This window comes from Berghia stephanieae, chromosome 3 (assembly GCF_034508935.2).
Source record: "Berghia stephanieae isolate SIO BIC M18660-M18661 chromosome 3, UCSD_Bste_1.3, whole genome shotgun sequence".
Classification (NCBI taxonomy): domain Eukaryota; kingdom Metazoa; phylum Mollusca; class Gastropoda; order Nudibranchia; family Aeolidiidae; genus Berghia; species Berghia stephanieae.
In genome coordinates, this window is record NC_088362.1 from 92,892,648 (window position 1) to 92,906,260 (window position 13,613).

The 13,613-nt window shown below is 38.7% G+C and overlaps 1 protein-coding gene across 3 annotated transcripts in view; it reads right to left on the reverse strand.

The window, feature by feature from the left end:
- Nucleotides 1-305: 305 nt before the first annotated feature.
- The window catches only part of LOC144968849 (FMRFamide receptor-like), a 90,325-nt gene continuing 77,017 nt past the window's right edge, over nt 306-13,613 (reverse strand). For 2 of the 3 annotated variants that reach the window (XM_078907599.1, XM_078907598.1), the window contains exon 8: nt 306-2,042. In XM_078907599.1, coding sequence (XP_078763725.1) covers nt 1,769-2,042 — 274 coding nt within the window. In that variant the 3' untranslated portion in view covers nt 306-1,768. The remainder of the gene's footprint in view (nt 2,043-13,613) is intronic. The other variant, XM_078907600.1, reaches the window with a different exon arrangement.

Genomic DNA, 13,613 nt, shown 5'->3' on the forward strand with positions numbered 1-13,613 from the left:
TTATTATTATTATTATTATTATTATTATTATTATTATTGTTATTATTATTATTTTATTAAATATTCTCATAATTATTATTGTTATCACCATCACCATCACCGTTATCCTTATAAATATTGTTGTTGCTAATTTGAATTAATTAAACGTTGCCATTACGCTATAAATAAAAGTTGATCATATTGTTAATTGTTATTGTTTTTTTTAATTCTCTTAAATGTCTATCAAACATGGTATGACACGCGCTATCAGCCTTGTTTATCTTATTTCTATAGGAGTGCTAATTTAGTGTCAGGTTGAAAACACACACTCTCTCTCTCTCTCTCTCTCTCTCTCTCTCTCTCTCTCTCTCTCTCTCTCTCTCTCTCTCTCTCTCTCTCTCTCTCTCTCTCTCTCTCTCGTGTTGCCCTACATTTTCTGCTCATCCCAAGTCCTTTTAAGTCTTACCCCTTCCCCTTTTCCAAATCGCCCTAGTCCTAGGATGTCCTCAATTTCATGATTCTTGTCCTGCTGTTACTTGTTTTTTTTTGTTTTTTGTTTTTTTTTTCAGAGGGGGGGGGGGGGGGGGGGGTGTTGCTCAGCCTATCCACAGTCCATATCCATAAATTCTCCTATATTTCCTTTTTGAAAAAAGTTGTTATGAATTTAGTAATCAGTGTCACTCATCCATTAATTAAAGTTTAAGATATTTTGAATGTATTTACTATTTTAAAAAAACAATAACATACGACCGGCTTTGTTTCAGTAGGGAGTGACTTGAAATGCTATTTGTGTCTGTGAAAAACTGTAAAAAACTTGAGTATTTATATAGAGCCAATAACTGTGCTCAAAGAGATTTACAAGGGGTCTCTAGCCAACAGCAACACACAACATAGACGAGACATGATGCCTGTTAGCGATATTACAATTATTTTCTGACAGAGTCAACATGATTAACGGCTGGGTACTCATTTTATACCTGAGTACGACAAGAAAATGTGAGTAGAGAGCCGTTTCAGGGACTCAACTATGCACTGCTGAGAGCGGGACTCGTGGCGTGGATGACGATGATCTGTTATTGACTAGTCTTTTAGCTATTGCAAGAAATTAGCAATATCATTTCGTATATAGGCATTATCAATTTTGACTATTGATTTCAAAATTATATTAATCTTTATTATTGGAGTGATATTTGTAAAATCAATGAGTTTTAAAAAATGCCGTCTTCCTGTGGCATGCCCAAAACAATCTGCACATCAAATTATATTTATGATTGCCCGCTACCTGAGCTACACCATTACAACACATTTGGAGTTCAAACCACATACTTGGAGTTCAAACCACACACTTGGAGTTCAAACCATCGGTTTTACTTGTATCACCGAGCCGTTTGGATGGTAGAATGGAAGGCATGTCGAAAATGACATTTCGTGACAATGTAATACTCTTCCCTATTTACCACCCGGTCCAACATTTACTGTAATAAATTTATTTGTATATCGTTAAAACTCTGATATAAAGAGGTTTTTTTAGGATAATAAAAAAATGAAATAGAAGAAGAAGAAGAAGAAAAATAAAAAGAAGAAGAAGAAGAAATTTTTAAAAATAGAATGGAGTAATAGGAATGGTTGTGATAATATTTGCTTATAGTAGCAAACACAACTACCGCTGCCCAAGCGTGTACATATATTTTATGCTGCCCCCATTTTCTTAAAACTGAATTTATAGTGGTTCAAACTCATCCTGCCAGGGGCTGTAAAAGATTTAACGAGGATAAAGTGAAGGGGCTCATTAACAAATACTTAATTTCAGTCTCGTGTTTCCTTCAGGTGGAATTGTAGTATTAGTCGAACTTCGCAAACTGGTTCCATGTGTAGAGTATTGCAAACTTTTCTCATGGATCGTGTCTCGTTTACACTTGCAAAGGATGACCTCAATCTTTTTCTTGCAGGAGTTGCATAAGAGTTCATTGAAGACGTCCCGGAAGTTTTGGCCAGCTGCGCAGTAGATCAAGAAGTTGATTGCTGAGTTTACAATGCGAAGAAGGTCTGCCACTGCACTGAATCTGCTCGAAAAAGTTATATTACGTATTAAAATTATTTATAATATATTGATGATCTAATGTTATGTAAATGCAAATCAAAATTCAAAAGATCAGTCAACACCAATTGGATTCTATAAAACATCTTTCAACAGTCATGTAGCTACTAAGTAAGGAATACCTAAGCGTCTACTTAAGCGTGTTAAGTTTAATTATGATCATCAGCCCACTGGTAGAGGAAATTGAATTGTGCAAATCAGGGTTGAAAGCATGAAAATTACATATGTTGTAGAATATGAAAAACCCTATAATTTATTATATAGAACTACCCTGAGAGATCAGTATTAGTTGAGATACAAGGTTTTTAAGATTAGAAAATTTTGAAATGGACGACAAAAATTTCTTTCATTTTTATTGTGTAAACATTCGAGACAAGCTGATCCAAGGATGTTTTACGTCATCCTTTGGATTCCCATTGGTGACTATTTTTAGCGTCGAAGTGGATTTTTTACTTTCCCTTTATTTTCGATTCACGAACCATACAAATTATTTAGTCGTAAATATTATTCAATTTCACTTGATGTCAGGAAAGAGTCGGCATACCACTTAAATTATATAAGAACGCTATCATCATCATCATCATCATTATCATCATCATCAACCACTATGATGCTGTATTGTGGCAAGTTATTTACTTTACGTTATTTACCGCATGGGGACAATGGAAGAATGTGCTATTTGTACAGTTGTGTCCTTAAGAAAGGCACGGCACACCATAGAGAATACACACATTCTGCCTGCTGATGGTGGGTCTTTAACCGAAAGAACGGAAAAAGAAAGAAAGAAAGAGAGAGAGAGAGAGATGAAATAATATTGTATATGCCTAATAAAGGAATGCGTTTGCATGATTTCAGATACACATACAATGGCAAAAAGAACTGCTCCTAGAGACTGGGACAAGTGTTTGATATGCCTACAAGATAACACAGACCGTTTAGAATGTCCCTCTAAGTCGAGGAGGTGTGACAAAGGGCAAGGATATGAAACTCTTTTTGAAGATTTAACACACTTCAATTCTTTGGTTTGTGATGATAACAAGTTGGATGTAGCCTAACTATTATTTCAAATTCATCAGAATGAAATGAGATTATTGAAAGCTTAAAACAAAATGATGCTAAGTGGCATAAGTGTTGTTGTGTAAAATTTAATGCCAACAAAATTAGGCGATTAGAATTAAAGAAATCTAAAAGAAATGCCCTACAAGAATTCCAAAATTCGTCATTTGACTTGGAGGAGTCACCGAATGAAAAATTAGAGATTGGCTATAATAAACAAACGTGCTTTTTTGTAATTCTGTAATGACAACTGACATGGAAGAAAATATTCGTGCAATAGCGTTATCTATCAAAGATTCTGATATGTTGACATTTATATATATTCCTCCCTCGAATGCAAATATTCAGAATTGAGTCGACTTCGGGTAACATTCAGATTCAGATTATATTCAAAACAATAAACTGTAGCATTATATCACAAAGAAATAATTGACAAAGAAAAGATAGCATTTCCCAAAATTAATATGATACATTTTACTATTTCCCTCTCAAAGACTGACTCCAGCCAGCTCCAGGACAAAAACCTCTCATTCCGAGACAAAAACGGAAAGCAATCAGAGAAGAAAAAAAAAAACATGATATATTATGTATAAGGGAATAAAAAAAAATAGTGGAGGAGTGACCCTTACGCCCATAAAGAGAGGTTGAAAAACCTCTCGAATCAAAATAACATTCGTAAATAAAGATTTATAAAAAAGATGTTTGGACTCGCGAATGGTTTGTTGAAGGTGTATTTTATGTCTTGATGGAAGACTGAGGGATTTAAAACAATTGAAATCTTTATCTATTTATTGGCGGGATTCATTCTAATCCACTTATTGATCAGATTTTGCCACGTTCAGTAAACCAACAGTCATATACATTAACCAGTTAACTGTCATACTCTGGAAAAAAACAAACTCGTGTTTAAAAATTTGGCCAGAAAACTCAACCTTCAAACATCGACCGATTTAAATGACCCTCAACGTTTAAAAAACTCTCTACCCCGGGACTTGTGAAGTCTATTATTACCCAATAAATACATTCCTTTATAAAACAAATCAATTCATATAGAATTAGTTCTTAAACACTTTATTGAGGTCAAACAATCTGCAGTACATGTCATTAGGAAAATAAAACAACTTTTCGTAAGATTTGTAAGATATCCACATCGACAATAACTAATACTCCGTCTGACTGACTTAGTCGGTTTAATTGAAGAAGAAGAAGAAGAAGAGAGAGCTTAAAAATCTTAATAAAAATAAACACTAAGAGTTGTAAAGCCAATGGAGCGCATATTTATTCTTGTTTCCGTAACGTTTAAAGGACAAACGTGTGAGATAGATACTCTTTGGAGGTAGTCATTCAGAGCCATAAGGCTCATGGAGCCAGAGTTTATTCCAGTGTTTATAACGTGAAACGGACAGAGTAATTGCTTACTACCCTTTGGATAAGACTCCAGTCTACCACCAAGTACTTTCCGCCAGATCTAAAAGACTCAGTTGGATAGGGTAAGGGGGGGGGGGGGGTCAGAAAAAACGCGATCTCGGTCTATTTGCAATTGAACCAACTGATCTATCGGTACCCCCACTCTGAGGCCAGTGCTTTATCAATGAGATATTGCAACCCCCCCCCCCCCCCCCCCCTTCGCCCCCGTCCCCTCATGAGTGTTAAGAATAATATGTCAAAATGAAAGCATACTTATTAAGATGACAAGTAAATTAACTAGAGCATTTATAGAACATAATACAAACTGAACGTACTCAAAGCGCTTTAAACGGGGTTCCAAGTCAACAGCAACACTTAACATGTAAGACGAGACATGATGCCTGTTAGGCGAATTTACTTTTTTCCCCCGACATAGATACCCCTGTTAGGGCCAGGAACTTAGTACTTATTTTACACATGAGTAAGATGGGAGAATGTGAGTAAAGAGATTTTTTCCAACACTCAGAACGGAACTTGAAACCTGGACCCTCCGTTCTGAAGGCAGCAGCCTCTTATGGTTCTCACACTACTATGTTATGACGATCGACCCAATCAGCAAAGTCCGGTCCGCATTCGTGCACCGTCGCGAACCCGCCAGGTAGCATCGTCACAACACACCGTTCGACTAGATGCTCAGCCGTCTCAGGTTCTTGCCCACTGCGGGTACATATTGGACAGGTAGAAAGACCCCACCGATGAAGCGCACTTGCCGTTAGGCAGCTCCTCGACCGAAGCCGATTCGCAGCCACCCAATGTATCCTCTTACTGGTATCAAAGCCTGGCAACTTCTCACCAAGCTTAGAGGAGTGTACTTCCCCGCCCCCACGAGGGATTGAATTCGTCCAAACCGACTTCCATCTCGTATGTGCAGCTCTAGACGTAGTCAGGGATTTTGCGTACAAGGGTTGCCGGGACTTATTTCGGCTCGAAACGGGGGCACCGTTCATTATGCGCATCAGAGGGGTATCCCCATTCCCTCTCTTTTTGATCTTACTCAGCCAGTTTCCCGTAATCGTCTCCCTCCGGACATCGGGGGGCTGGATCGCTGCCATTATCGGCCCCATTCTCTAGGAGTTGTTGCTAGCGTTCCTGACACTATGTGCATCGAATTGCGAAGTTTTACATCCACAAACTCAACGTTTCTGCTTCTACCCCACACTGGAGCGCAATACTCCGCGGTGGAATAGCATAGTGCCAAGGCGGACGTTCTCAGGAGCGCTTGGCTAGCGCCCAAGTCGATCCCGTCAGCTTCTTCAGAAGACTATTCCGCTTCTCTATCAACCGGCCAACACCATCTAGATGCACCCGTTAGGTAAGGCTTAGATCCAACGTCACCCCTAAATATTTTGGATGCGGCTCATATGGGAGTCCCCGACTAGGACATTCGGTTTGCCTAGCACTGCATATGTGAAATGCAGTGGCCACGGTTTTTGAAGGTTTTATCTTCTGGTACCACTTGTCAAAGTAGGATTTTAGTCTGGAGACGTCCTCGCTAAGTACGCTCTCGAGACGGGTCCACACTTTACTCTGAGTGACGAGTGCCCAGTCGTCCGCGTATCCCAGCCTCAGGGAGGACGTGTTCGGCATATCGCTTATGTAAACGTTAAACAACATTGGCGCAAGTACCGACCCCTGAGGGACCCCATTCTTCAATTTCCTTACTTTGCTCGTGGCGTCTCCCAGCGCGACGTGGAATTGCCTTTCCCCCAAGATCGAAGAGAACAACTTCAAGGTCTTTTTGCACCTTATGATTTTTGCTAGTTTGAGCATCAACCCTTCGCACCAGACCGTATCGTACGCCGCTGATAAAGACAGCACCTGTTTGCTGTTTTCTCTCGAACCCATGCTCAATATGCTCTGTAAGGGCAATGACCTGCTCCGTGGTGCACCTCCCTTCGCCTGCTCGGGTGGCAGGGCAGCGTCTAGGACCGACCCCCATCGGTTTAATAGAACAGGCTCCAACAGTTTTTAAAGACAGCTCGGCAGCGATATGGGTCTGTAACTGTCGGCCTCCTTCGCCGGTTTCCCTGGCTTCAGGATGGCAACTATCTTCGAATGCTTCCACACTTGTGGAAGCTTTCCTTTTGCAAGGACGTCGGACATTGCCTCTGCCAGCCAGGCCCGTGTCCTGGGGCCCAGATGCGTCACCATATCGGGATATACATCATCTATCCCTGCTGCTTTGCCGTTCTTCACATCGCTAATGGCTGCACCCACTTCTCGGGGACTGAACGGGGCCGTCCAGTCCGACTCCTCCTCAGGTAACGAGTCCAAAATCACACGGTACGCCTTGCGGGCACCGCGCTCAAAAACCTGATTAGGGACCCGTTTGCTACGGTTCTTAATGTTCTTGGCAATTGTGTCTGCCTCACACTCCGGTGCAGCCTTCGCGAATTCCGGTCCGGGTCCAATTTCTTTATCAGACGCCAAGCGTGGCGGCTGGAGTGTGTAAAGTCGAGACTTTCCACGGTCTCCTGCCACCGTTGCTTCCTTCCCTCTGCCAGAGACTGAAGTAGTCTATCGGCTACGTCCTGGGACTGGGTCTGCTGGTACTCTCGGTACAGCTCTTCCGACTCTGCTGTCCAGCAAGGGGTGTAGAATTTCCGTTTGCCCCGTGGAATAGAACGTTGAGCGCTCTTAACCAGTAGCCTGCTAAATCTGGTTATATTTTCGGACTTGGGAGGAATGGCAGGGCAAACCTGCTCGATATAGGAACTGAATTCCTCCCAGTCAGCCTTCCTGAAGTTCCATCTGCAAAGTGGGAGAGACCCACCCTCGGTATTGTCACCCCAGCTGTGACAAGAACCGGCCTGTGCTGGCTATGCGGAAATTTCCCCGAGGACTGTTCGCTTCACCTGCAGCGGTTCGCGCCTTTCGTAACAAGGGTGAGGTCTGGAGTATACTCCTTCTTATGGCGGGTACCCCTGAAGGTACCCTTGGCTGTAGGATCGTACACTAGTTGTAGATCATTACAGTCCATCCATGAGCGGAATTGTCTCGTTGCAGTCTCGGTAGCCCCATTCGTGATGGTGGCTATTAAAGTCTCCCAGACAGATGGAAGGATGGCTGACCACCGGTACCAGTGGTGTAGTCCAAGTCGCTCTAGGTGGTTTATACGCGTTTGACCACCGTATAGCCTGGGATCTGGTATTGGGAAGATTGCGCGCCTGAGTAAAGGTGGGTCTCCTGTAACAGGAGGGTGTCTACGCTATGGGCGGCCAGTCATCATCATCATGTAGTTCCATATCTGAAGCAGACGTCGGAGGTCATCTTCCGCCAAGCTGATCTATCTCTTGCCAATTCTATTAAAGCAGCGCCGCCTTTCTCAGCTTCATCTGTCCAAGTTCTTATCCCTTTCAAATAAGTTATTCTTTGTCTTCCTCTTAGCGGCCAGTAGCTTTGATAAAAGCTCATTTTTCGCCATACTCCGGCTCTCGATATTCAGGGACAATATCCCCGACATCGCATTTTCCGATCGGCAGGCCGCGAATCGATAGTGTAGAGGGACCTTTGCTTTTTTCTCGAACGTGCCGACGACCCTGGCGACACGAACGCGGTATTATTTGGCTGGGCGGCAGACCGCTTCGCCATTGACTGAACTGATTTGGAACCATCATATCGAAGTAGTGTGGCGCCCGGGATAGCGGCTGCTATTCGGGCACCGGGTTGGATCAAATTTAGTCACACACCGGGGCGAGCAGCTCATGTGGCTCGTAGGCTCGATACCCGGGATGGTCTCGTGACGGTCAAATGGGATTTACACCTTTGCCCTCCCGTGTGGCTCAAGCCCCCTCACCAGCTGCAAGGTAAAGATCCACGAAGGCGAGTGTCATTCCACTCGACCACATAGCGGCACAAATTAGGCGGAAGCGACGTCTACTTATTTGCAGGTCTGATAACAGGAGTTATTATGGGCTCAATATTGTATATTATAATGACAATACTCTCAAACCATTGCAAATAGTGTACATTACAATAATGTCAATAAAAGCTTATATATTTTTTTCCAGCGTTTATTAATTTATTATGTGCACGTAGGACAGGAGATTTTCAGTGCAGAAAAATGTTAAATAGTTGAACATAAGGAACAATGGGGAGATATTTTAAAATGTATAGTTGACATCAAATCTCATTCTTTATAAGCTCAACTAAATAGATTAGTGTTTATCATTGAACCTTTGTGGCACGGATTTAGATACAACATTAACGTGACCCTAGTTTCAAAACACCGTCCGTGCTATATCTCTTAAACCAATATAACTTTATAATTAAGCTACCATAATTTTTTTTAAAATTTAATTGCTTTGTTTTGATTCGTTATGGTTTTAAACTATGTTAGATGAATTTTGTTATATTCAGAATCGTCCGTAAAATGAACAACCACAAATAAACAATTAAAAACAAAACAAAACAAAACAAGCAAAAAAAAAACCAACAACAATTTTTTGAATTTGATAATTTGGCTTGTATTTATTTCTAAGAGCTAATTCGAACTACATAATAAAGATCTTTTCTTGGTTCGTATCATTAACAGTGTGTTTAAACTGCATAAGCTGTAGATGTTTTACAACCAACTAGCATTGTATGCATTATTACAAACACTTTGCAAGAAGTGATAGAGAATTAAAAAGTTTCTGTTTAGTTTGTTAAGTTGAAAAAAATGAAACGGAAATCAATAATTATGATGGTATTGGCGATGCTAGTGATGATGATGATGATGATGATGATGATGATGATGATGATGATGATGATGATGATGATGATGATGATGATGAAAATGATGATTTGTTTCACAACAAATCCTTCAGAATGACTGCGCCCAGTTGGGGAATTACCAAATACTGTGAAAATTTAGATACCTTTAAAAAGAAATTGAAAGCCGAATTATTTAGAAGAGCCTATTTTGACAATTAATATGCTTTATGTTTTAATTTAGGATATCTGGTATAGTAATGTTTATGTAAAGAGTTTGGGTATGTTGATGCGAAGAAGTTTCCGTATGTGGGTTTGAGTGTACGGGTGTATATGTGTAGACGTGTTAGTGCGTATGCTAGTATATATTATAGTCTGTGATTTAACCTATAGAGATTGTCCTGATTAAGCTATAATCACTTATTCTATAATTATTATTATCATTATTATAATAATTATTATTATCATTATTATTATTATTATTATTATTATTATTATTATTATTATTATTATTATTATTATTATCATTATAATTATGATGATGATGATGATGATGATGATGATGATGATGATGATTATGGTTGTGGTGGTGGTGTTGGTAGTGGTGATGACGATGATAGGTACGGATAGCTAAGCAATGTTGACGACGATGATAACAATACGAGAAATAATGACAGTGATGATTTCATTCCTTTCCACAATAGTAGTGTCCCCGAGACCATTCGTATTTCGGATTCGTGTAAAAGTTTAACTTTCTTTTTCGATTGGAACTTGGATCTGACCTTTCGGGGGTCACATAGAAGTCAAACAAGGTGAAATTATGGTTAAATTCAGAACTCCCATAATATCAAGAATTTGATAACTTGCAAATAACCAAAAAACTTTAATAGGATCCAAATATATACCTCATTTCAGAGAGTTATTGCTCTTTATTTACGTTTTCTTTCTAAAAAGAGAAAGTTTTCCAGTATATCACTTAAACTGTAAAGAAAATTATAATTTGTAAAGAGAACAATAAATGACAGCTCATACATTATTTCATGACATTATTTCCAAATGACAGATAAATCGGATCATGGTGAATGGAGTTAACGCCCATTGAATTGTGTTACTAAAAATAGAACTCAAAAGGTAATAGGAAATCTATAGCACTCCGAGAACAAAAACACTTTATTATGTATCTTTAGGTTTATACAAAAATATTAGCTCTATATCAAAATTCAAATGAGTTATGGCCCTTTTTCACATTGGAATAAAAAAAACAAAAGCAAGTGTGTATTTATGAAATCTAGAAAATTGTTGATAAAACAATACTTTTCAAGAAAAAAACATGACCAACTGAATAGGTTAAAAATAATTTGTAGAACACAACTAAATCAGATGATATTCAATTGAGTTATCGCCCATTAAAGCTTGTAACTAATTATGAAACCCGTAACCTATCAATCAATACCAGCCAAACAACAAAATATATTGTTTTGTTATGAACCAGAATACACAAATCTTAGGCATCTTGTCTCAATTTAAAAGAGTCATTGTACTTTTTCAGATTTTTTACTGCAGCAAGTCTCTTCTTGTGAAAAGCTTTGAAAACTGTTAACAAAACAAAATAGACAACAAATGATTAACATGATTTGTAAATTACGGCTTATCAGTCCTTCTACTTCCCGTTCCCACTCGAGCCTTCTTTTTAATTTGTCAGGGAGTTCATGACCCCTACTAACATTCTGTGAGAGATCTTTGCCTTTTTGATTTTCTGGAGAAGTCCCTTGATTTATATTTATTTGTCAAATGCTTTAACAATATCTACCCATACGACAATTGTTTCTTTTTTTTCTTGATGACCGTCCCATTTATTCGTTGTGAAATAATGTATGTGATTTAGTACTAGACTTAGATCTGAGCTTTTTAATGACATACTCCATCTATTCAGGGGAGATTGTATGTACATATATCCCCTACAGCAAAAGTTTCTAAAGAGAATAATCATTTAATAAATCATAAATATATTAAACAAAATATAATTCGATGGACTTATTCAAGCTAACGTTTTTATATTGAAAACAATTTATGTTTTTTAAGAACCAGACTTAGCAGACACCATGAAATAATTGGTTGGTAACAATGATTCAAAAAATGTACAGGTAGAGAATGAAATGGATTTTAAATCTCGTATAAGAGAGGTGTTTAATTTGCATATTGACATTTTCAAAACAGGCTGCAGTTCAATGTTGCCTTCGTGCAGTTGCATAGGAAGGCGGAACATCCTATTAATATGGAATACAACTTTGGCTTCAAGCAGTGTGGTTAAAACATGAATCAGTCTATCATTATCTTCCTTCCATTGGCATAATTTGGTTTTGGTAAGACATCAATGACTCATTGACTGTGGCCCAAAGACTCGCTTGAAAAACACGCCTTTCAAAGGGCTGATATAGAACATCACTTGTTGGTGGGATATAGTCAACATCTCCCGTTTTGTGGATGAAAATGTTCATCCTTACGAGATCAATATTGTGTTCATTGGCGTCACCTTTGTATAGTTGGCATACAAAGAGTCAAATAGAGAGTTTGAGATATCTGTAATGAGGCATCCACGATATTTGGCAATTCATGTATATGAGGAGACAGTGGGTCTTTGGTAAGGAGGATACAACGTGAATCTCACCCCACCTCACCTCATTCTCCTGTTCGGGGTGATCGTAGATGAGACATGAGAGATGACAACATTAAGGACCCTCCATCAAGATCTGTCGTCAGATTTCCTCATTAGTGTTGGGATGTCCATCCTTGTCTATTCCTTTACACTATCCACCCAGCACATTGTTTGCTGTCCTCTCCTTCTGCCTCCCTCCAAAGTTCATTGCATCATGGTTGTTGTCAATGTCTCACGGCGAGAAATATCACTAAACCAAGACAAATAACTACATGACCGCTTCCTTTTAAATTTGAAAGCAGAAATGCTAACAGAACCCATACATGCATGAAGCAATATAAGGAATTTGCACGTCTATTGGCCAATATTTGTGGCAATGCTGTTGAGATTAATTACTTTCTTTGACTTTTTAAAGAATATTTAATGCAAATATTAGCTGCTGAATTTGCTGCAATGATTTAATGATGATTGGCTAAGAAGATGACAATAACATCAATATCTCGGGGTCTTTTTCAGTCTGGATGACTGTGTTTGAAGGCCTTGCAAAATATGGACCACCGATATGGGGGTGTCTTCTTCTTCATGGTTGCATTGTCCCACGGAAATCCCATTACAGAAATGCTTGCCAAATGTGACATAGAGTCCTTTTACCGCTTTGACTTTTTCCATTACAAGGTATTTGAAGAGTTAATTTTTTTGGTCTGAATTCATCAAAAAAAAATTTGTTGCCAGTCCCTTGAAATTTTGATCAAATCAATCACGCGTTGCCGATTGCTATGACCTCGTTTTTCTTTTCCTGCTTTCTTTTACAGAGGGATATAACGGTCCCAACCAGCATCTACTCTTGGTGTTAGATTTAGTCAAGTAAGATTCTTGGTAAAGCACTTTTCCTAAAAAAAAATTGTCAAACATGTTTTCCTTAGTTGTCTTTTTTTCTGTTATACAATAAAGTAAAAAGAAATCATATTGGAGACACTGACTCTAATTCACCATCCATTTAAAATTCGACTATGTGTATCTTTCCGGTTATCCTCAAGATGATAAAACAAGAGGAAAGGTTGATGATACATACCTAACTATTCTTATAGATCACCGCTCAGGTTTATCCAAAATATAAGGCGTTTTCCCAAAGAAACTCTGCTTGTTGCTTAAATTGTTCTAATTTTCAGTTACATTGGGGCTTTTTGCCCCTATTTTTCAAGACATGGCTGTTCTCAATGGGCCATTACTCGATCTGAAGTATTAATCTTTAAATGATGATAAGTCTGTCAAATATTGTTAGGTTTACTTATTACTTTACACGCTTGTGATTGACATCCAAATAAGAAAATTGTATTCTTTGATTTGCATTAAATAAAGCGTGATAAGCAAGCTAGTCTTTGACAAAGGAATATTAATACTCACATATAAATCAAATGAAGGGCAATAGCTCAAACAAATTGAAAAATAGAAAACGGTAACGGCTGCCTGAAGCCGGTGATCGTAAAATATTAACGAAAGAGTGAAAATGGAAAGGCTTCGTATGAGAACAAAACAGACAATGGACGTTTCGGCACAAACCCTTCGTCAGCACAACAATACACAAATAAACGTGGAAAACAAATAAAATATAACGAAAAATAACTTGTATCGTCTGTACTCAATGGTTGTTGCAGTATGAATGAA